The following is a 25,943-nucleotide window of genomic DNA, read 5'->3' as shown; positions in this document are numbered from 1 at the left end:
ACAGGATATTGAATATAGTTCCCTGTGTATATAGTAAGAACTTGTTTATCCATGCTATATACAATAGTTTGCATCTGCTAATCCCAAACTGCCAGTCCTTCCCTCCTCCACCCCCCTTGCCCCTTGGTAACCACAAGTCTATTCTCTATGTCTTTGAGTCTGTTTCTGTCTCATAGATAAGTTCGTTTGTGTCGTATTTTACATTCCACATATCAGTGATATCATATGATATTTGTCTTTTTCTTACTTACTTCACTTAGTATGATAATCTCTAAGTCTATCCACATTGTTGTAAATGGCATTATTTCATTCTTTTTTATGGCTGAGTAATATTCCATTGTATATCTGTGCCACATCTTCTTTATCCATTCATCTGTCAGTGGATATTTAGGTTGTTTCCATGACCTGGCTATTGTAAATAGTGCTGCTATGAACATTGGGGTGCATGTATCTTTTCAAATTATAGTTTTGTCTGGATATATGCCCAGGAGTGAGATTGCTGCATCAGATGGCAACTCTATTTTTAGTTTTTTAAGGAACCTCCATACTGTTCTCCATAGTGGCTGTACCAATTTACATTCCCACCAACATTAGGAGGGTTCCCTTTTCTCCACACCAAAGGGAGTGAGTTTTAATGGCAGAATTGGAACTGGACAAGATTTGAATTTACAAATGAAATCTTTCAGATACTGTCATGTGACTTATATGTTGAGATTCTGTTTTCCCACCAATGTCCTCATGTCTTCTGAATCTGCATTTACTGAGAGTGTATAAAGCAAATTCATTCCCATTTATTTAGTAGATAGGAAATAATACAAATAATCACTACAGTTTAATGAGAACTATGTGCTTCTTCTCTACTTCGTGTTTCACAATTACTTTTCATTTTGTCAACAAATATTCCTGATCGTCTGCTGAGTTCCAGGCATATTGTTCTTAAGAGCCATGGGAGGCAGCAAGAAATTATCCCCTTATATGACTGAGGAAACTGTGTCTCAGAGAAGTTAAATAAATTTCACCAAGTCATACCTGTGCTAAGGGACAGATTTGGTATTTGTACTCAATCTGTCTGGCCCCGAGGGCTCTGCTCTTAAATCCTGGGCTATAGTGCTATGTAGCAAAGGATTTCTGTGGCAGGCTTATGAGAGAGGGGCATTTCCAAGAAGACCGTTAACCTTAGGTGGAAAAGGTAGGATTTAAAAACTTACTTTTTGTAAACAGTGTCTACTTTTCCTTCTTACAGGTGAGAAAGGATACAGAGAAAGATTGAGCTATTTCTCTTATGTTTGTAGGACTGTAAAAGAAAGATAGCTTTATTAAAGAAACTTCGAACCTGAAGAACTCTTCCTTATCTGATCCTTTTTCTTTCCTGCAGTTGGCAACAGAGCCAAATGTCTCAAGATGCTGATGTTAGAAAAGATGATTTGAATTGCTTCCTGGATCTTTCCATAACACACTGAAACACCACTAGGCAATAACCACTGTTTCTGGAATTTTGTTTTATATTTTTAATTTTATTGCTTATTTTGAATAAATTGGAGTCCCTTGTTAATCAAGGGTTAGTTTTAAAGCCAGTGCCTAAAGTAAAAATCTGGTGTAGTCAAAATAATCATGAACTCCCTTAAGTCATGCTTAAAGTTTAATATATGCTTATAGTAATACATACTCACACCTAGGACTGAGAGCCACCGAGCTAGGATAAAGGAAGAAATAAGGATAAATCTATACTTAGATGTCAGGACATTCACTTCATTCTTCCTTTAAGATAATTCTCAAGTTCTTACTGTGAATGCGGAAGGGATACAGACTTCAAAAGTGCTTTGTCTTGCCTGTAAGTTTAAGTCCATTCTATCTTAATATTAAGCCATTATAACCTTAGTAAATATCATATTTATTGTTGAGAATTGAAGAAGGAAAACATATGAAAGTAACAAGGGCACGATGGTGGAAATGTAGTAAGTACTCAGAAAATATTTGCTGGTTCTTACTCTAAATCTTGATTGATCAGACACATCTTTGAAAAATCACTGAGAAGAGCATGGCCACCTGCTGCCTGTCACTCATCCTACGTGGCTTTTTCTCCTTGTGTCCCCACTGAACAGCTGCTACTCTCAGATCCTTGGTCACTCATCTCATCTTCATAGGAGTTAGATTCTAAAGCCACTTGCACATTAAACGCATGTGTGATGTGACTCCACCCTATTCCTGAAGGTTGTCATAAAAGTATCATTTCCTAATGGCACGGAAATAAATTGAAGAGCTAAACATTCACTAGAAGGAGGAGGTGGTAGATCAAGGACCAGTATAACCCATAACTTAGAATTAAAATAGCCAGATTTTCTTCCAGAGCTTTTTCTCAGAAATATCAAAGTGTCAGGAAAGTATTTATGAATTCCTCTTCGTGTCACACTTAAGAGAACTATAGCAGTAGAAAGGAGGTGAGCGATTTCTTTCCTTCATTAGCTCAACGAATATATTTACAAAGATCTACTATAGGTAAGATGGGCTGGATGCTGTAAGAGAGCTGATTCCTTACCCTTAATCCTAACTTAACCCTAATGGGAATAATCTACAGACACAGATATAGTTAAATTTCTTAATTTTAAGAGGAGACCTCTTTCAAGATTCTACTGTCTGTGATTGTCTGAATCATATGCAAAGCTTGTTTCTCTTATTCCCACATAGAAAATGATCTAAGTATCATTGTTCTCACTTAATCTACCCCCAGAATAGAACTGACTGCCTGTGTATTTACCAGATCCGTAAGGAACCTGATATACTGGATCCGGCCTGGAAAGAGTCTCTTTGTTGCACACATGGTACAGAACAGGTTATTTCCAGCAAGAACGCTGTGGCCTCCACATCAACACCTTTGGAATTCATAGTTTACGTTTAGGTTTTTGTCCTTCACATCCCCCTCTTTCTTCAAACCTTGTGTGAAGGTCAAATAGAGGTTTTATGAGCAGACTGGAATAAACAAGGATACAGGCACAAGGATAATAGTCTCTCCCTCTGGGTTCTAGCTCTTCTTGACCATTTTACATGGCACCACTCAGTTCTCAAGCAGACAAGGAGGAGATGAATCAGCTCTTTTGGCCCTGGCTTGGGAAAGAGCAAGGAGTTGCTTAGGTTTTGTGTTCTAAGATGCTAATAAATCTCTTTCCTTTTTCCCTTGTGAAGCACAGGATCCCAAGCAGGTTGCACCACATCACACAGAGATGATACCAAGACTTGGCACATTTGATTCCTTTAAAAACATCTATGAGATTAATATGTTTAGCAGGAACCATGAATCATGCAGCATAATTCTTATATCGTGCTGTTTCACAAAGATGTTTAATAAGTAATATTGTTTACTTCCTGACTAATTTGAAGAGAATCAACATTAAAAGAAAGAAAACAAAAACCACTGTAGAACCCTGAACATTTCCTTTCACGAATCCCAAGGCTGGAGAATGAGTTTGGTCAGAACCTTTATAATTACCAAGGATGCAAAACTTAACTCAGCTTCTAATTAGAGCACTGAACTCCACTATCTGCAGAGATTCAATTTTCCTCTGGGTTTAGTTTTTTAAAAGACCCAAAGCTTCAGTGTCTTTTCCTAAACATTACCTGAGATAACTTCTGGTGGCTCCCACTTTGGCAAGCTGATTCCTAATTCAGGTCCTGTCCAAGATTTCAAATGCCATGAAGACGGGGGCAACAGGGTGATGTAATTTTCAGCTCCTCATACTTGCTGCCTCCTACTACTGCTCTGGCTTATTCCTTGCCTCTTCAAAGTTGTTGCATCTGGTCCCCAGAACTCCCTCCGTGTTACAAGTGTTACAAGGTCGATCGGTGATGTTACTGAGAGGTGTTTAAAATCACAAGTACCTAAAGCAGGGTTTTACCTCACAATTTGAAAAGCTAAAAAAAACACTGGACAAGAAGGCGTTTGGGATTGAAAGTGGAATGTATCTGAAGCCTTTGATTAACAAGGAATCAGAGGAACTTTATATATTGACCATTTCTTACTTTTTCTGAGATGAGTCCATCTTAGAGATATATAAACTAGACCCATAAGTAGAACTTTAGCCAGCTAGTCACTTTATAATTTCTGGTTTTCTTTTACATAAATTGACCCAAATGGTTTTAGGATGATCTTGGGAATATTAACATGGAATACGTCCATTTGCAATGTGCAAAGCACTTTTTTTTCATTTATTCAACAAACGTTTATTGAAATCTATGGAGCAGGTATGAAAATGAACAAAAGCACTGAGGTCATGTTAGAGTGGCGAGTGCAGTATTAAATGCATATATAATGACAAATGATGGCTAGCACGCAGGAGTGCTTGGCTGTTCTATGCACTAGTCATGTATTAACTCATTTAGATAAAGCAAGGACTCTGTGACGTACATATAATTGTTATTTCTATCTTACAGATTAGAAAGCCAGATGCACAGGAAAGTTAAGTAACTGCCCAAGGTCACAGAGCTAATAAATGTCTGAGACCAGATTCATACCTAGGCAGCCTGGCTCCAAAATCCATTATATTATGTTACAAAAGTGTCATCCTAGCAAATGTTTCTATATATTCACTTAATACTCCACAATTCCATTTATTTATTTACACTCCAATTCTCCCCTGCAAAGATTGTGTACATTTATCACGGATTTTAAGAACTTTCATTACTTTCATTACTGAATGTTCCCTGAAGTAGAATTGTTAGACCATTTTATTTATTTTTATTTTTTTTCCTGTTGGGTGATACAGTTGATTGAAAGGCAAACTCACTTTCTCCAGGAGTTCACTTACACGGAGGTAGCTCCTTAAGAATATCTCTTCCCCATGACAAACCAAGGCAATCAAACCATACCCCAAAGCAGAAACCCAACAGAATAAGGCTATCGGCCTTGTCAGATGACACTCAGAAGCAGGAAAAAAAATTATAAAGCTATATGATGACTGTCTCTTCAGCACTGCATTTGGCCACATACTTGTTTATTAAATATTTTTTTTCTTTTTAAACTAGCTAAAGAAAATACTCTCGAGCAGGGTTAGTTCTTAAAGCAACAAACAGAAAAAAATATGTATGTGTATATAGTAAAATCAAAGAAGGACAGCACGTCAGAGCTGGCGAGGACCTTGAGCCAGCTCAAGGCCAGTGGCAGATGACGTCCTCATCAACGTCACCTGCCACTCCGAGCGCAGGACTCTCAAGGTCACCCCGTCAAGGTGTTAGACCATTTTAGAAAAGAGTAAACTCAAGCTCAAAATGTAAATTGATTCGTCACATGGCCAATCATTTATTCATTCATTCAACAAAATGTTTTGAACACTCGGTGTCATAAAGATGATTAAAACAATCTCTCTCTAAGGACCACAGAGAAATACTATGGGAATAATAAGAAATAAGCAATGAATGCTGCCTGAAGACCTCTCAGAGGAGGTGATATGGGTGATGACAAGTCTCTTTCTACATCACTACCCTCCTTCTCAGCTATGACACGGAGAATGAACTTGAAATTTGTCTTCCTGTGTATTAAAGTAATTAATCTCTTCTCTTTCAAAATGATCTAATCCCAACTACCTTGGATCAATATAATCTCTTATGAACAATATAATGTAGTTAGTTGGCCTTGAACCTCCACAGTTTCTAATATTCCATTGCTTTAACTCATTCAAATAATTATTGAGCATCTGCTACCTGGAAGACACTGTTCTAGGTGTTCTGGGGAACACAAAGTAAAATTGACATGTTACTTACCCTGAAGGAATTTTAATTTAGCAAAGGGAAGTAAATCTACCCAGAAATATCTGTAATACAAGGAAGAATATACTTACTGCCAATGGAGGGAGCAACAGACTGAAATTATGCATAGAAGGGAAACAAATTAATACATTCATACCTTAGAATTCAGTTGATAGCTTTATTGTGAAAGATATTCATGAGTGAGTGACAACAAAACTGACTGTCTTGATGATAAGACTATTAAATGTAGATTGAGTTGTGGGCTTTCATGAGAAATATAAGATGTTAAAGGTATTCCTTGATTTTGATATTTTTTCTATTTTAGATAGATATTTAATAATTGTATGTTAACAGTTTAGCCATCTTTATCAAATGTTTACTGTGGTTTAAATAGCCTGTCCCTCGAAGTGAGAGTGTGGCATCGACATATATACATTACCAAATGTAAAACAGATAGCTAGTGGGAAGCAGCTGCATAGCACAGGGAGATCAGCTTGGTGCTTTGTGATCACCTAGAGGGGCATGATAGGGAGGGTGGGAGGGAGATGCAAGAGGGAGGAGATATGGGGATATATGTACACATATAGCTGATTCACTTTGTTATACAGCAGAAATTAACACAACATTGTAAAGCAATTATACTCCAAAAAAGATGTTAAATAAATAAATAAATAAATAGCCTGTCCTTGAGCTCAAAAACCATGAGTTTTGAAACCATACTCAGAGGGATCACAGGAGCAGATTAAATTAAGATATCATCTGCGTCTACAGGAGGAGGTTTGCCTCTTGATGATTTTTGCAAGACCTTAATATCTCTGCATATTTAAGGACAGGTTTAGCATAAGATAGAAACTTCCTAGCATGCTATTCAAGACCGTTCCTGACCCCTTGCCTCTTCTACCACTTTTTGCCTCTCATCACTCCCAGCTTATACCCTACACTCCTGGCAAAATAAATTATCTGAGGTTCCCCAAACAACATTGTACCATGTAGCCTTCCCCTAATTCCTTCTTGCCCAGCCTTCCAAATTTAGCTCACTGGTCCCTCCTCTAAGAGAAGTCTTGCTTGACACTTTCCCTGGGTCAGGTTAAGGATCTCTTCTGTGTTCCCTAATGCTCTAGGCTTACTCCATCATGGCTTTTCCCACAGCACACAACACTTCTGTTTCCTTGTCTCTCCTCTAAACAAGGTTGATGGGGTCTTAAAGGCAAGGATTGTATCTTTCACTGCTTTAGCTCAAGTACCCATATGACGCATGACAACATACTAGCTGAAGGCAAAGGTGGAAGAAGGGAGGGAATAAAAGCAAGTTGCTTTTCTAAGAGAAACGGAAGTTGTTCTGGAAGTGAGAAATTGGAGACAGGCTGCTTAAGAGTTATGAAACTGAAAGTAATTATACTTTCCTTGATGTCTAGTGACAATTAGCTTAATTTCTTGAATTCATTTCTGTCACTTCAAATTCCTTCTGGATAATATTTTTTGGATCTTCTACTTGGACAAGTTTCTTCTTTCAATCTGTAGTACAACTGGTCCATTTTAGTTAATTGTTTCTCACATCTTGGCTAAAATGTATCTATTTTGAAAAAGGTAGAAGAGTGTGTATATAAATTTTTAAAAATGTATCAAACTCAGTGCTTAATTATTTTGTTTTTGTCTGAAACAATAATGTTGCTGTAGACATTACTGTTTTGTAACCCTGTAAATATCTTAAAAAAGCAACATCATCTTTTTAAAAGACATCAACTTTTCAGCAGTGATGGCAGAAGCAGTAGAAGCCATAACAATTATTATATTTCAAAGTGCTTCTGTTATGTTCCTCTGGCTGACCCAACTTTTGCTTCACCTGTGCTTTAAGGCTGATCACCCAAGAACCAGACCATGTAGTTTTGACCTCGGTCTCCCCTGCTTGCTTTCCCCAATGGAATCATATGGCTGGGAATGGAAAGCATGGGAATGAAACTTTGTGACCCATCAGTCATGTTTTACAGCTTAAGGTTCAATCATCGTTGTCATACAAATACAGGCTCATACTGTTCTTCTCTTGAAATATATATATATATTTATCTCTGATTCAAACCACATTCCCTAAACAATGATAAATAGATTTTGGGTGATCAATACATATTAACCACAGCTTCATTTTTGTGAACATGCTAGAAATATAATAAATGAGATCATCTATAATCATGAAAGATGAAAATTTGAGGGGATCAAGACGAGTTACGAGAACAGGTGCTATGTTCACATTTCATGCATGTCCTCATAACTCTTAGCAACATCTGGTAACCAGAGAAACTCTTCTCCAATCAGCTATCATCCAGTGTTGACAATCAACCCGTACTTGTATTTGTGGCTAAGTGATTTAGCAAATAGTTCACGGAACGCAGCAGATAACTCTAAAATGAAAAGGGAATATAACGGGTTCTTTGAGTTACATGGCTCAATCTCCACTTGAATCTGGTTTATGAAAAGCATCAGCAGCATTCAGTAAAGTTTCAGGAAACAAAATTAATACAGATAAATCTGTTGCTTTTCTATACACTAATAATGAACTATCAGAAAGAGAAAGCAAGAAAACAATCTCATTTAAAATCACATCAAAAAGAATAAAATACCTAGGAATAAACTTAACCAAGGAGGTGAAAGACCTATACTCTGAAAACTACAAAACACTGATAAAGGAAACTGAAGATGCTACAAAGAAATGGAAAGACATTCCATTTTCTTGGATTGGAGGAATTAATGTTATTAAAATGTCTATACTACCCAAAGCAATCTACAGATTTAATGTAATCAATACGACATTCTTCACAGAACTAGAACAAATAATCCTAAAATTTATATGAAACCACAAAAGACCCTGAATTGCCAAAGAAATCTTGAGAAAAAAGAACAAAGCTGGAAATATCATGCTCCCTGATTCGGACTACATGTTACAAAGCTGCGTAATTAAAACAGTATGATACTAGCCCCAAAACAGATACATAGATCAATGGAACGGAATAGAGAGCCCAGAAATAAACCCACACACCGATGGTCAATTAATCTACAACAATGGAGACAAGAATATACAGTGGATAAAACACAGTCTCTTTAATAAGTGGTGCTGGGAAAACTAAACAGCTGCATGCAAAAGAATGAGATTAGAACATTTCCTCACACCATATACAAAAATAAAATCAAAATGGATTAAAGACCTAAATATATGACCTGAAATCATAAAACTCCTGGAAGAGAACATAGGCAGAACACTCTTTGACATAAATCATAGCAATATTGTTTTGGATCTATCTCCAAAGGCAAAGGAAACAAAAGCAAAAAAAAAAAAAAAAAAAAAACAACCAAATTGGGACCTAATTAAACTTAAAAACTTTTACACAGAAAAGGAAACCATCAACAATAGAAAAAGGCAACTTACTGAATTTGGAAACGGTATGATCGATATGAGATTCATATCCAAAATACATAAACAGCTGATATAATTCAATATCAAAATAATCTGATAATAAATGGGCAGAAGACCTGAATATACATTTTTCCAAAGAAGACATACAGATGGCCAACAGGCACATGAAAAGATGCTCAACACCACTAATCATCAGAGAAATGCAAATCAAAACTACAATGAGATATCACCTCACACCTGTTCGAATGGCCATCATCAAAAAGGCCACAAATAACAAAAGTTGGTGAGGATGTGGAGAAAAGGGAACTCCTGTGCACTGTTGGTGGGAATGTAAACTGGTGCAGCCACTATGGAAAACAGTATGGAGGGTTCCTCAAAAAACTAAAAATAGAAGATGGCAGAAGAGTAAGACGCGGAGATCACCTGCCTCCCCACAGATACATCAGAAATACATCTAGCAAAAAAAAAAAAAAAAAAAAAAAGAAATACATCTATACGTGGAACAGCTCCTACAGAACACCTACTGAACGCTGGCAGAAGACCTCAGACCTCCCAAAAGGCAAGAAACTCCCCCACGTACCTGGGTACCTGGGTAGGGCAAAAGAAAAAAGAATAAACAGAGACAAAAGAATAGGGATGGGACCTGCACCAGTGGGAGGGAGCTGTGAAGGAGGAAAGGTTTCCACACACTAGGAAGCCCCTTCGCGGGCGGAGACTGCGGGTGGCGTAGGGGGAAAGCTTCGTAGCCACGGAGGAGAGCACAGCAACAGGGGTGCGGACGGCAAAGCAGAGAGACTCCCACACAGAGGATCAGGGCCGACCGGCACTCACCAGCCCGAGAGGCTTGTCTGCTCCCCCACCGGGGCGGGTGGGGCTGGGAGCTGAGGCTCGGGCTGTGGTCGGAGCGCAGAGAGAGGACTGGGGCTGGCGGCGTGAACACAGCCTGCAGGGGGTTAGTGCACCACGGCTAGCCGGGACGGAGTCCGGGGAAAAGTCTGGACCTGCCGGAGAGGCAAGAGACTTTTTCTTCCCTCCTTGTTTCCTGGTGCGCGAGGAGAGGGGATTAAGAGCGCTGCTTAAAGGAGCTCCAGAGACGGATGCGAGAGCAGCGGGTAACAGCGTGGACCTCAGAGACGGGCATGAGATGCTAAGGCTGCGGCTGCCGCCACCAAGAAGCCTGTGTGCGAGCACAGGTCACTGTCCACACCCCCCTTCCGGGGAGCCTGTGCAGCCCGCCACTGCCAGGGTCCCGGGATCCAGGGACAACTTCCCCGGGAGAACGCACGGCGCGCCTCAGGCTGGTACAACGTCATAACCGGCTTCTGTCGCCGCAGGCCCACCCCGCACTCCATGCCCCTCCCTCCCCCCCCCGCCTGAGTGAGCCAGAGCCCCCGAATCAGCGGCTCCTTTAACCGCGTCCTGTCTGAGCGAAGAACAGACGCCCTCCGGTGACCTACATGCAGAGGTGGGGCCAAATCCAAAGCTGAACCCCGGGAGCTGTGCAAACAAAGAAGAGAAAGAGAAATCTCTCCCAGCAGCCTCAGGAGCAGCGGATTAAATCTCCACAATGAATTTGATATACCCTGCATCTGTGGAATACATGAATAGACAAGGAATCATCCCAAATTGAGGAGGTGGACTTTGAGAGCAAGATTTATGATTTCTTCCCCTTTTCCTCTTTTTGTGAGTGTGTATGTGTATGCTTCTGTGTGAGATTTTGTCTGTATAGCTTTGCTTTCACCATTTGTCCTAGGGTTCTATCCATCCATTTTTTTGTTTGTTTTTTTACTTAAAAAAATTTTTTTTTCTTAATAATTATTTTATTTTAATAACTTTATTTTCTCTTTATTTTATTTCATCCTCTTTCTACTTTTTCTCCCTTTTATTCTGAGCCGTGTGGATGAAAGGCTCTTGGTGCTGCAGCCAGGAGTCAGTGCTGTGCCTCTGAGGTGGGAGAGCCAACTTCAGGACCCTGGTCCACAAGAGACCTCCCAGCTCCACGTAATATCAAACGGCGAAAATCTCCCAGAGATCTCCATCTCAACACCAACACCCAGCTTCACTCAACGACCAGCAAGCTACAGTGTTAGACACCCTATGCCAAACAAATAGCAAGACAGGAACACAACCCCACCCATTAGCAGAGAGGCTGCCTAAAACCATAATAAGTCCACAGACACCCCAAAACATACCACCATACGTGGACCTGCCCACCAGAAAGACAAGATCCAGCCTCATCCACCAGAACACAGGCACTAGTCCCCTCCACCAGGAAGCCTACACAACCCACTGAACCAACTTTAGACACTGGGGACACACACCAAAAACAACGGGAACTACGAACCTGCAGCCTGCAAAAAGGGGACCCCAAACACAGTAAGATAAACAAAATGAGAAGACAGAAAAACACACAGCAGATGAAGGAGCAAGATAAAAACCCACCAGACCTAACAAATGAAGAGGAGATAGGCAGTCCACCTGAAAAAGAATTCAGAATAATGATAGTAAAGATGATCCAAAATCTTGGAAATAGAATAGAGAAAATACAAGAAACATTTAACAAGGACCTAGAAGAACTAAAGATGAAACAAGCAACGATGAACAACACAATAAATGAAATAAAAAATACTGTAGAAGGGATCAATACAAGAATAACTGAGGCAAAAGAACAGATAAGTAACCTGGAAGATAAAATGGTGGAAATAGCTACTGCAGAGCAGAATAAAGAAAAAAGAATGAAAAGAACTGAGGACAGTCTCAGAGACCTCTGGGACAACATTAAACGCACCAACATTTGAATTATAGGGGTTCCAGAAGAAGAAGAGAAAAAGAAAGGGACTGAGAAAATATTTGAAGAGATTATAGTTGAAAACTCCCCTAATATGGGAAAGGAAATAGTTAATCAAGTCCAGGAAGTACAGAGAGTCCCATACAGGATAAATCCAAGGAGAAACACGCCAAGAAACATATTAATCAAACTGTCAGAAATTAAATACAAAGAAAACATATTAAAAGCAGCAAGGGAGAAACAACAAATAACACACAAGGAAATCCCCATAAGGTTAACAGCTGATCTTTCAGCAGAAACTCTGCAAGCCAGAAGGGGGTGGCAGTACATATTGAAAGTGTTGAAGGAGAAAAACCTGCAACCAAGATTATTCTACCCAGCAAGGATCTCATTCAGATTTGATGGAGAAATTAAAACCTTTACAGACAAGCAAAAGCTGAGAGAGTTCAGCACCACCAAACCAGCTTTAAAACAAAAGCTAAAGGATCTTCTCTAGGCAAAAAACACAAGAGAAGGAAAAGACCTACAATAACAAACCCAAAACAATCAAGAAAATGGGAATAGGAACATACATATCGATAATTACCTTAAAAGTAAATGGATTAAATGCTCCCACCAAAAGACACAGACTGGCTGAATGGATACAAAAACAAGACCCATATATATGCTGTCTCCAAGAGATCCACTTCAGACCTAGAGACACATACAGACTGAAAGTGAGGGGATGGAAAATGATATTCCATGCAAATGGAAACCAAAAGAAAGCTGGAGTAGCAATTCTCATATCAGACAAAGTAGACTTTAAAATAAAGACTATTAGAAGAGACAAAGAAGGACACTGCATAATGATCAAGGGATCGATCCAAGAAGAAGATATAACAATTGTAAATATTTATGCACCTAACATAGGAGCACCTCAATACATAAGGCAAATACTAACAGCCATAAAAGGGGAAATCTAAAGTAACACATTCATAGTAGGGGACTTTAACACCCCACTTTCACCAATGGACAGATCATCCAAAATGAAAATAAATAAGGAAACACAAGCTTTAAATGATACATTAAACAAGATGGACTTAATTGATATTTATAGGACATTCCATCCAAAAACAACAGAATACACATTTTTCTCAAGTGCTCATGGAACATTCTCCAGGATAGATCATATCTTGGGTCACAAATCAAGCCTTGGTAAATTTAAGAAAACTGAAATTGTATAAAGTATCTTTTCCAACCACTATGCTGTGAGACTAGATATAAATTACAGGAAAATATCTGTAAAAAATACCAACACATGGAGGCTAAACAATACACTACTTAATAACGAAGTGATCACTGAAGAAATCAAAGAGGAAATCAAAAAATACCTAGAAACAAATGACAATGAAAACACAACGACCCAAACCTATGGGATGCAGCAAAAGCAGTTCTACGAGGGAAGTTTATAGCAATACAATCCTACCTTAAGAAACAGGAAACATCTCAAATAAAGAACTTAAACTTGCACCTAAAGCAATTAGAGAAAGAAGAATTAAAAAACCCCAAAGTTAGCAGAAGGAAAGAAATCATAAAGATCAGATCAAAAATAAATGAAAAAGAAATGAAGGAAACAATAGCAAAGATCAATAAAACTAAAAGCTGGTTCTTTGAGAAGATAAACAAAATTAATAAACCATTAGCCAGACTCATCAAGAAAAAAAGGGAGAAGACTCAAATCAATAGAATTAGAAATGAAAAAGGAGAAGTAACAACTGACACTGCAGAAATACAAAAGATCATGAGAGATTTCTACAAGCAGCTCTATGCCAATAAAATGGACAACCTGGAAGAAATGGACAAATTCTGCCAAGACTGAAACAGGAAGAAATAGAAAATATGAACAGACCAGTCACAAGCACTGAAATTGAAACTGTGATTAAAAATCTTCCAACAAACAAAAGCCCAGGACCAGATGGCTTCAAAGGCAAATTCTATCAAACATATAGAGAAGAGCTAACACCTTTCCTTCTAACACTCTTCCAAAATATAGCAGAGGGAGGAACACTCCAAAACTCATTCTATGAGGCCACCATCACCCTGATACCAAAACCAGACAAGGATGTCACAAAGAAAGGCCAATGTCACTGATGAACATACATGCAAAAATCCTCAACAAAATACTAGCAAACAGAATCCAACAGCACATTAAAAGGATCATGCACCATGATCAAGTGGGGTTTATTCCAGGAATGCAAGGATTCTTCAATATACGCAAATCAATCATTGGGATACACCATATTAACAAGTTGAAGGAGAAAAACCATATGGTCATCTCAATAGATGCAGAGAAAGCTTTCGACAGAATTCAACACCCATTTATGATAAAAACCCTCCAAAAAGTAGGCATAGAGGGAACTTACCTGAACATAATAAAGGCCATATATGACAAACCCGCAGCCAACATCGTCCTCAATGGTGAAAAACTGAAACCATTTCCACTAAGATCAGGAACAAGACAAGGTTGCCCACTCTCACCACTCTTATTCAACATAGTTTTGGAAGTTTTAGCCATAGCAATCAGAGAGAAAATGGAAATAAAAGGAATCCAAATCGGAAAAGAAGAAGTAAAGCTGTCACTGTTTGCAGATGACATGATACTTATACATAGAGAGTCCTAAAGATGCTACCAGAAAACTACTGGAGCTAATCAATAAATTTGGTAAAGTAGCAGGATACAAAATTAATGCACAGAAATCTCTGGCATTCCTATACACTAATGATGAAAAATCTGAAAGTGAAATCAAGAAAACACTCCCATTTACCATTGCAACAAAAAGAATAAAACATCTAGGAATAAACCTACTTAAGGAGATAAAAGACTTGTATGCAGAAAATTATAAGACACTAATGAAAGAAATTAAGGATGATCCAAAGAGATGGAGAGATATACCATGTTCTTGGATTGGAAGAATCAACATTATGAAAATGACTCTACTACCCAAAGCAATCTACAGATTCAATGCAATCCCTATCAAACTACCACTGGCATTTTTCACAGAACTAGAACTAGAACAAAAAATTTCACAATTTGTATGGAAACACAAAAGACCCCGAATAGCCAAAGCAATCTTGAGAACGAAAAACGGAGCTGGAGGAATCAGGCTCCCTGACTTCAGACTATACTACAAAGCTACAGTAATCAAGACAGTATGGTACTGGCACAAAAACAGAAATATAGATCAATGGAACAGGATAGAAAGCCCAGAGATAAACCCACGCACATATGGTCAACTTATCTTTGATAAAGGAGGCAGGAATGTACAGTGGAGAAAGTACAGCCTCTTTAATAAGTGGTGCTGGGAAAACTGGACAGGTACATGTAAAAGTATGAGATTAGATCATTCCCTAACACCATACACAAAAATAAGCTCAAAATGGATTAAAGACCTAAATGTAAGGTCAGAAACTATCAAACTCTTAGAGGAAAATATAGGCAGAACACTCTATGACATAAATCACAGCAAGATCCTTTTTGACCCACCTTCTAGAGAAATGGAAATAAAAACAAAAATAAACAAATGGGACCTAATGAAACTTCAAAGCTTTTGCACAGCAAAGGAAACCATAAACATGACCAAAAGTCAACCCTCAGAATGGGAGAAAATATTTGCAAATGAAGCAACTGACAAAGGATTAATTTCCAAAATTTACAAGCAGCTCATGCAGCTCAATAACAGAAAAACAAATAACCCAATCCAAAAATGGGCAGAAGACCTAAATAGACATTTCTCCAAAGAAGATATACAGACTGCCAACAAACACATGAAAGAATGCTCAACATCATTAATCATTAGGGAAATGCAAATCAGAACTACAATGAGATATCATCTCACACCAGTCAGAATGGCCATCATCAAGAAGTATAGAAACAATAAATGCTGGAGAGAGTGTGGAGAAAAGGGAACACTCTTGCACTGCTGGTGGGAATGTGAATTGGTACAGCCACTATGGAGAACAGTATGGAGGTTCCTTAAAAAACTACAAATACAACTACCATATGACCCAGCAATCCCACTCCTGGGCATATACCCTGAGAAAACCATAATTCAAAATGAGTCGTACCAAAATGTTCATTGCAGTTCTATTTACAATAGCCCAGAGATGGAAACAACCTAAGTGTCCATCATCGGATGAATGGATAAAGAAGATGTGGCACATATATACAATGGAATATTACTCAGCCATAAAAAGAAACGAAATTGAGCTATTTGTAATGAGGTGGATAGACCTAGAGTCTGTCATACAGAGTGAAGTAAGTTAGAAAGAGAAAGACAAATACTGTATGCTAACACATATATATGGAATTGAAGAAAAAAAATTGTCATGAAGTACCTAGGGGTTAGACAGGAATAAAGACACAGACCTACTAGAGAATGGACTTGAGGATATGGGGAAGGCGAAGGGTAAGCTCTGACAAAGTGAGAGAGTGGCTTGGACATATATACACTATCAAACGTAAAATAGATAGCTAGTGGGAAGCAGCCGCATAGCACAGGGAGATCAGCTCGGTGCTTTGTGACCACGTAGAGGGGTGGGATAGGGAGGGTGGGAGGGAGGGAGATGCAAGAGGGAAGAGATATGGGAACATATGTATATGTATAACTGATTCACTTTGTTATAAAGTAGAAACTAACACACCATTTTAAAGCAATTATACTCCAATAAAGATGTAAAAAAAAAATAATAAAAAACTAAAAATAGAACTACTGCATGATCCAGCTATCCCACTCCTGGGTATATATCCAAAGAAAATAAAACAGTGTTTTGAAAAAATTCACACACCCTAATGTTCATAGCAGCATTATTTACAATATCCAAGATATGGAAGCAACTTAAGTGTCCATCAACAGATGAATGGATCAAGAAGATGTGGTATGTATATATAATGGAATACTACTCAGCCATATAAAGAATGAAAGTCTGCCATTTACATCAATGTAGATGGATGTAGAGAGTACTATACTTAGTGAAATAAGTCAGAGATAGAAAGACAAATACTGTATGCTATCACTTATATGTGGAATCTAAAATATTAAGCAAAGGAATGTATATAACAAAACAGCAGCAGACTCACAGATACAGAGAAAAAAACCAATGGTTACCAGTGGGGAGATGGAGGGGGACCGGCAAGATAGGAATATGAAATTAAGAGATACAAACTACTATGTATAAAACAGATAAGCAACAAGGATATATTGTACAGCACAGGCAAATATAGCCATTGTTTTGTAATAACTTTAAATGTAGTATAGTCTTCAAAAACGCTGAATCACTATGTTGTACACCTGAAAATAATATAATGTTGTAAATCACCTATACTTCAATTTAAAAAAAAGACAAGAAAAGCATCAGTAGCAACACTACTCCTGAGGTCCTATGTGCTAACATCGCCACCTATTGCTCATTCCAGGTACAAACGGTCACACCTCAAGCCAAAGACTAGACATTCTCTAGGTAAGAAACAGACTCTTGGGCTTTGGGTAATCATTAACCCCTAGCAGGATTAAAAGGTAATCAATTTCACTCCTGAAACTACAGAGTAAAGGCAGTGGGCACTCTTGCCAATGTGGACAATTAGGTGATAATTGTATTTTATTGAATTTCACATATTGGAATTACATTGGCTTATCGATTTTTTTGTATGTTTTATTCTCTGCTATATCCCCAGCATTTAGAACAGTCCCTGACACACAGTAGTCGCTCAATAAATATTTATTAAATAAATGAATCCGTAAAGAAAAAGGGTAATTATTCTCATAAATTTACCACACTACTTATTTAGCAACTTCAATTTAAAAACTTATTGTGACTTTTTTCTAGTAAATAACAATATCCCTAGATATTGATAGGATTGGTAGAGAGAGAGGGACAGGTGACAATAAAAGGAAAGAAGGGAAAAAGAGGAGGGTTTCCAGATGATTGCAACAGAAAATACCAGAAACATATGATAAAAATCTGGATGAAAAAGAAATAAATATGATACGGAAGACATACTAACAGTAGTCCATTCTGCAGATGAGATTATGACATTCATTTCTTTTTATTTTAACCAAATTTTAAAAAGTTAAAGGTTATCTTAAAAATCATGTTTTGCATTTTACTGAGCAAAAACACTCAAGCTGTTACATTCACTAATTCATATATTACCCATGGCACTAACATTTTTTCACACTGGCATTTGACACAGAAATTGAAGAATATTGACCTAGCTTTAACAAATTTGGAACAAGACGTTGTTTGCTAAAAAATGATTCCATTTATCAAGAGTGAAATTGGTTTTCGAGGTACGTTTCTTTTTTTAAAGCCCTGACGCTCTCTTTTTTTTCACAGTGCTAACATCCTTATTTGCATGTGTGGGGTGAGTCTCCACTGCTCCTACCCATCTTACTGGTGTGTCAAGAATGCCTGGGGAACTGGGACTTGGGGAACTGATGTGACATTTGACACCCTGGTTACCTCTTTTGCTGGCTGGAAAGTTGGGTGAAAAGTCTCAGACACCTCACAACTGTTGGCAGCACGGCTTCATCAAGGATGTAGACGATCGCAGTCAGAAAAACCCAGCGCCCTCAAGGCACAATAAAGTGAATTCTCAAAAGGAAAGTTCAGTGCTTCGGAGATAAATTGAAGATGTAAACTGAAAATACTCCTTCACTAGTGAAAACAAAACTTTCAGACTAGAAAAAAATATTTTAAGGGATTTTGAATTTATATTAATACCTTAAATCCAGTGCTTTATTTTAACTAGGATTATTTATGAGTGTTATGCCCAGAATGGGGTAAAATGGTAATTTTATAAAATTTGGAGATTCTACAATATAAATCAAAAAGAAAAATGCCATTTACAAGCCTTGAGAAGAATTTCCTTCTTTAATTTAAACGGATTTATTTACTATATTATTTCATCATTTATTACTTCTTAATAATATGGTAAATAACTCATTTCAAGAGTCATGATTTAAACATCTACTTTCCAAACTCCAGCTTCCATTTTTGCTGAGGTAAAAGTATATATCATCTTTCAAACTGAATTCTTAGAGTTGGAGTTGGAAATTATTTCCCTGATGCTTTGAAAAGGGAAAATAAATTCTAAACCTTTCTAAGTACTACTTGGTTACAAAGAATTCTATAGTATGGATGTCCCAACTGAACTAATTATAATTTGAATGCCATGGGTATTCAAATGATGAAACGGGAACTAGAAGTCAAGTGTTTGGGGTTAAGAAACAGGATTTGTTAGATTTGACCTTAATTATCATATAAGCTTTAAAAAGTAACCACTCCGTTCTTCAATTTTTAAAAAATTACTATTGCAAGAGATATCATTCCTCCTCCTTCAAGGCCCAAGAATAATGTAAAAAGAAAAATTTCCCTGGCAAGTTACCAGATAATGACAACAGAGAAAGCAAGAGTGAGGGAGTGAGAATGAGACAGAGAGAGAAAAATTCTCCATTTTGCAGGACTATAATGTATAGGGCTTATGCTAGAAGCATTTTATCATAGCAACATGTTCTATAACTGTTTTCCTTAGAAACAGCATTAACTAACTGGGATGACCCACTCATTTTGTAGAATGAGAGTGTAATGTTAAGTTTAAAAATCTTTTATTCAGGGCTTCCCTGGTGGTGCAGTGGTTGAGAGTCCGCCTGCCGATGCAGGGGACACGGGTTCGTGCCCTGGTCCGGGAGGATCCCACATGCCGCGGAGCGGCTGGTGAGCCATGGCCGCTGAGCCTGTGCGTTCGGAGCCTGTGCTCCGCAATGGGAGAGGCCACAACAGTGAGAGGCCCGCGTACCGCAAAAAAAAAAAAAAAAAAAAAAAACTCTTATTCAAAATCAGGACTATTGAAGAGAAATTTAACCAGCACTTACCATTTACTTAGCTCAACAGATCCAGAAACTATGTGTTTCTTCTCTTAAAACAAAGAAATCCCAAACAATAATAATTTGACAAATATTTCTTTGACATGTGTTTTTCTCCTACCATAATTCTACCACCTCTATTTTGGAACTTTACTGTTCATGTTTTCCAAGTTTCCCATTAGTAAAAAATTCAAAATTAAGTAACAATTTTGATACCTACCAGGACACTGTATTCAGATTGCTGATGTTATTACTTTAAATCACAATATAACTACCCTCTGTGGGTTCCCATTCATTTTCTGTCACATTACCCAGTTTTACATCAGTGAAATTTAAGGTATTAATTCCAATAAGGCAGTTTGAAGGTGTATGTTTGATTGGGAAAGGCAGAAATTTTTTCAAACATTATCGCCATCCTCAGATACCCAAGTGATGTGAACACATGAACAGTACCACGCAGTAAGAGCCACCTGCTACAATCAATCTTAAATGAAAATAGAGCACTTCTCCCACTCAAGAAGGCCTGGAAACAGTCCAAATCAAGATCTCCCTTTGGCTGATTTAAAGTGTGTGGGGAGAGATAAATTAGGAGTTTGGGATTAACATATACCCACTACTATATATAAAACAGATAACCAACAAGGACCTACTGTATAGCACAGGTAATTATATTCAGTATTTTTTAATAACCTATAAGGGAAAATAATCTGAAAAAAAAATATATATGTATGTATAACTGAATCACTCTGCTGTACACCTGAAACTAACACAACATTGTAAATCAACTATACTCCAATTTAAAAAAAAAGGCAAACCAAGGCAGGGCAGTCAACCAGAGCCTTATGGTTCATGTGCCAAAAGCCTGCAATATTTATGTATCTTCACCTAATAAATGAAAGAGGATTTTTAAAAAGAGAAAGATTTTTTTGGTAAAAGTTTCAAGGTTTTTTTTGGTTAACCTTGATATATTTTATGATAATTCCATTCCTCCAGGAGAAACACTACCATGTTGGCACAAATGTCCACCTCAAACAGAACAATGAGAGCTCTAAGATAAAAGTCTCCTGTTTTTTTTTTTTTTCAGTGACCTTTTACATGTCAAAGCACAGAATCTCTTAGTTTTGAGTACAAAATAATGGCCAGAGTAGGAATATATTTTAAAAGCTCCTTTTTGCTGCTATCAATTTTGAAACTCTAAGTGGAGTCGAGATTTCTGTGACGTGTTCCAGCCTGTTGAAGTCATGGGTCTCTTACTGGTTTGCCCTGATGACCTAAAATTACCAGCTTCACCTCACACTGACCTTGTTCGCGCTGTTAAAAAAATCATTTGCCTTTTTTAACCAGGTTTTCCTTTCCACCATGAGCCGACCAAATTCCTCTTGAAGCCAATTCAGTTCCTGGTTAGACAGCTGTAGGTGTTCTTTCTCCACATACTCCTTGGAGAGCAGAATACCCAGTGCCTCACTCTTCAGCTTCTCCACTGCGGAATTCCATTCCTACAAGAGATCACTCTTCAGTTTATTTTACACATCCTCCCCTCTGGAATCTCTGGTAAGACTCAGAGGACATTTACATGTGTTGAATGTGTCAGCAACCTGTCATTATTTTCAAATCATAAAGGAGTCAATGCTACATTCCAGGTTTGAGTAACAAGACGTACGTAAAAAAAAAGAAAGGGACACAGAAAAGAGGTTAAAAAGGGAGAGGGGATGATAGTAGAAAGGGGCAGGTCAACTGGGATGTGTCTGGTTGCCCTGAATTCAGGTCACTTGCCATTTCCCTTAACAATACCTGAAAATATACCCAAAATATACCCAAAATATGGTCATCAGTGTTTTTCAATCTCTATCTCATTTTTACCTATTTTTATTCATTTAAATATAAAAACATTTCTCTCCCACAATTTATTCTCACTGGCAATGTGGGCAAATATGCACAAGAAAGGAAGGGAAATCTCATAGTATATGGTTGTTTGTGCATCTGCCTACACTTAGAACTGAAATTAAGACCTGTTACTCTGCACAAAGTTAATAGCTTTTATTGTGCAGTATTCTCTCCATCCTGACCCCAGTTTCACCTCTCCATGTTTCACTATTAATGATTTGTAAACATTTCAACAAAGGAAAAGAGGTAGGTTTTTACTTTCTATTGCATGAGGGTGAAAAACAGTAAATAGAGAAGAAAGAAAATAATAAGAGTTGAAGTAAATCAAACATATTAACATTCAATTTATTTGAAGGGAAATTCAAATTTCTTGCAAAAGAACTGAAGACAGATCTAGTTTCATAAGATAATGCTTATCTCTAGCATGGGAGACTTGTTAGCAAATTTTCTGGTACCCATCTTAGCTGAGACTGAGCAGTGAGCATATGCTGTTTGTTAAAGCATCAGAAATTTATCACCAAATTTAAAAAATCACAGTCTGACTCCATCCTGGCTTGCTCCCCACTGCAAAGTGTCCTATTATTAAGTTACATTTGTTACATTATATTGTATAAAATAATACAATTTTAGTGCAATTTACCGCTATCATTTCCATTCATTTATTTCACAAGACAACTAAATACTGTGTACCTGGGACCATGCTGGGATAGATGTCTTGGGGAATATAAAGAAAGAATAAAATATAGTTCTTTTCTTTAACAATACATAAACTGCTATTTTATATAATTTTATATATACTGCATTATGAAGTGTATTAAATACATGCTGTTTCTACAAACACACAAATACACGTACATACACACAAAATGGTAGCATTTCAAATCACAGTTGGTAGACGCTGAAAATAGAAATTGTACATATTATTTTATGGACTTCATAGAATCTGTTCTAGTAATTGTGTAAGAGAAAAATATTTTCATCAGTGGATGCAAGAATAAGTATGGTAGATTAAGGCATTGGCATTTTTTTGAGCACCAATTACGAGCTTATGTTTTGTAAGTAAAACCCTCACAAACTTAGGTTAGATGTTATTATTTTCCTAGTATTGACACAGGCTCAGAGGAGTATGTTATCCAAGGTTACATATCCAATACGTGGCAGAACTAGGACTATTCACAGGTTTGTATACAATGCTACATTCCAGGGAACTGAGGGTAGAGAGACTCCAGAATCTCCAAATTTCTCAGTGAGTGCAGAAGCAATACTCTTAGGCATGAAGATGGGCTACGTGAGTTCTCAAGATCCTTCATTTCTTAAAGAGCTATTTGTCCCCATTGAAGGACTGCTAATATGTGCCATGACATTATTTCGTAAAGCACTGTAAATATCCTTCCCACTTAAAAACCACTCCTTTAACCTTATCGGGAAAAAGCAAATATTTCTAAAGCAGTTAGCCTAATTTCTGGCATACATAATAGGCACTCACTAAATATTAGTCCCACTTGTCTTCCCGTCAGTTTTATCGTGGTTCATTAGTGTCCCAAAATTTGTTCATTATTTATGGGAATTCCTGTTTCCCAGTTCTAAAATAACAATAGTGGAAGCCTTCTCCAAATGTACTGGTCAGTGTTATGTATTGATCAATAATATGAGATAAGCAAAAGAAAGCAGGTTTCTTTACTGCAGTACTCCTTAGAATTTTTACTATGTTAACATGCACTGAGACTCCTAGAGGAAAACGTGGTGTGAAACGTTTTGGACAAACTCCTTTGACCAAGAAACCATTTGTTTGCTAATCATCTCAGGGGACCAATGCTCCGGCTGGAACAATGCTGAGAAACACTACAGTTGTGGCTAAAAGGAGCTGAACCAGCTACAGGTTCATTTGCTTTCACAAGTCTTTGTTTCTTTTTTTGTTTTGTCCCAATCCCTCCAGCTACCCAGTTAGTCCGTTTCCTGTCTTTTGGATCCATTCTCTATTTTCTGTCTGTTAAGATCTGTGGGGCATTAATCCTCAATGAACTCAAGTAAGAAATGCTCAATATGTGAAGACATAGAGTAAAGCAGGTAATTCTTTCAAAAAATTGGCATTGACCAGAATCTTCTGTGCTCGTTAGAGGAAGAACACTTAAATATGGAGAAACTAGGGGAGGCCCAGAGAGCTGGGGGAAGGAAAGTGGAGAGGAGGTTAGGATATGGAGAGATAGGTTACAGCCATTACGTGCTCAGTCTGGACAAAATTAAACTCTACGGTGTTGGTATCTTAACTGTCTGCAAGAGCGTAAGGGTTGATTCTTCTTCCCGTATGCTAGCACTGTGCTAAATGCTTTACATATAGTATCTCACTTAATCTTCACCACACCCCTACAAGGTAGGAACTATTATTATCCTCATTTTACAGATGGGGTAACTGAGGCTCAGAAGGGTTAAGAACTTGCCCAAGGTCTCAACACTAGTAGGTGGAAGAGCCAGAACTCAAATTCAGGTAGTTTGACTCTAGAACCTGCTTTCTCAACCAGTAGCCTGGCCTCAGCTCTGCAGAGAGGTGATAAACAGTGATTTTTACACCACAGAAAGATTAAACACATTAACTTAGAATTACAGACGTGAAACTTCCATAAGGTCTGGATAAGACTTGAAACTGATAAAAGTCCTTATATGACCCTGGGATTTTCTGATTTGAAATTAGAAGCCTTATTATTTCTAAATAAACACAATGCCTTACATATATAACTGAGAATTTACAGCCAAACTCAAGCTATATTTTGCAACTGGACTAAAATAATAAAGTTCTTCTCTATGAATAAGAAGAGAAATACTTGTTCTCTAACAGAGTTCATAAATCTGCCTTTAGTATAAATATCGCAAACAACATTAAAGAGAGACTTCTGGAGTAGAGCCAAGTCTTTGAAAACCCACTGTAACCTTGTGCTTCATAATGTGTTATATAAAGTGGGCTGTGACCTTCCAAGGAAACTGTAAAGGACCATTTTGTGCCTCCTATCTTTTCTTATTCTCCATCTCCAGTCTTTTTAATTACATTTTCAAATGAACTCTGTGGGCAGTAGATGAAGCTAGGTCTACTCAATATTTCTATGCAATCTTCTCAGAAAATTGGTTCTGTTTTCTTTGGGCAATCTATAGGCAGTTTCTGATGCGCTTCCATACCGTTCTGATGACATATTTCCCCAGCCATTTTTCTTTGGGGATGCTTCGCCTATTTTATTTTTGAGACAAAACTTTCCAGAGTCATCTGAATCCAGCATGCTGTTTAAAAAACTTAGTTGTCCGTGTTGTCCAGGCTGGAGGAGCCCAACAGAGAAAATCTTGGTCCTTTTTCTCTAAGCCATTGCTGCCTGCCTGCTAAGTATTCAACCTCTGACTGGGTTTCAGTCACTTTGCAATAAAATATTTCCAGTACTTGTCCCCACCAGCAGAAAGCCAAAGACTGCCATTTCCTTGGCTTTTCAGTTTGACAGATGGACCTGTGTATCTCTGAGCCAATAAAGACGTGTGGTACTGTGTGTTCCTGGGCTCAGGGTGTGTCCACAGGTCACTCCATTACTTTCCTTCTTCACTCACAGTAGTAACCCTTTTAAACTGTACCTTTCAGTATTCCATTTGCCGAGGAAATGGAGCTTCTCTTGCATCCCTTGATTTTAAGGGTACTTTTAAGAGGATTAGCACTGATAGACAAGAAGGCGAAAACCGTTTCTTCTCCCTCCCACTTTTTTTTTTAACAGTCCCAGGTTAGCTTTTCAAATAAAATTATGGATTGGTATAAAAATTATCCAGCCATTCAATTTAAAAAATAAAAAAAATATTAGCTACTCCAATGGAAAAGAAACAGAATACTCCCAATATGTTTAGTAAGCCTTTAATCACTTCCCTGATGAAGTGGATGGGGTGTGTTTAAATGACCCAGTACCACGTGGTAAATTATTTTCCTTATAAATTTGACTTCAGAATATAATTTTTAAGTGGGAGAAGATGGACAAGAAACAATAGGGAACATATTTATAAACTGCTAAGAAACTATCAGTTGTGGAGATGACTGGCCCAAATCACATGGGGCAGAAGCATGTGTCTGGCTCATGTGTAGGACATGGCCGCTTTGGAGGACATCTCATTAGATATAGCTCATTTCTCGTTCAGTCTTTTAAGTCTACAGTCCCATTTGGTTCAGCACCGAGGAGAATTAACTCACTGACAGCAAATCATAGAATTT

At 37.8% G+C, this 25,943-nt stretch overlaps 1 protein-coding gene across 1 annotated transcript in view; it reads right to left on the bottom strand.

Annotated features, from left to right (window-relative positions):
- The window catches only part of CCDC141 (coiled-coil domain containing 141), a 206,288-nt gene that overhangs the window by 80,775 nt on the left and 99,570 nt on the right, over positions 1–25,943 (bottom strand). Inside the window, exon 7 of the mRNA XM_082657911.1 lies at positions 21,133–21,327. Within this exon, the coding sequence (XP_082514037.1) occupies positions 21,133–21,327 (195 nt within the window). The remainder of the gene's footprint in view (positions 1–21,132; positions 21,328–25,943) is intronic.

Source organism: Grampus griseus (assembly GCF_964374135.1).
Source record: "Grampus griseus genome assembly, chromosome: 7".
In the NCBI taxonomy this organism is placed as follows: domain Eukaryota; kingdom Metazoa; phylum Chordata; class Mammalia; order Artiodactyla; family Delphinidae; genus Grampus; species Grampus griseus.
The sequence above is the reverse complement of the archived record's forward strand: the minus strand, read 5'-3'. Positions and strand labels throughout refer to the sequence as shown.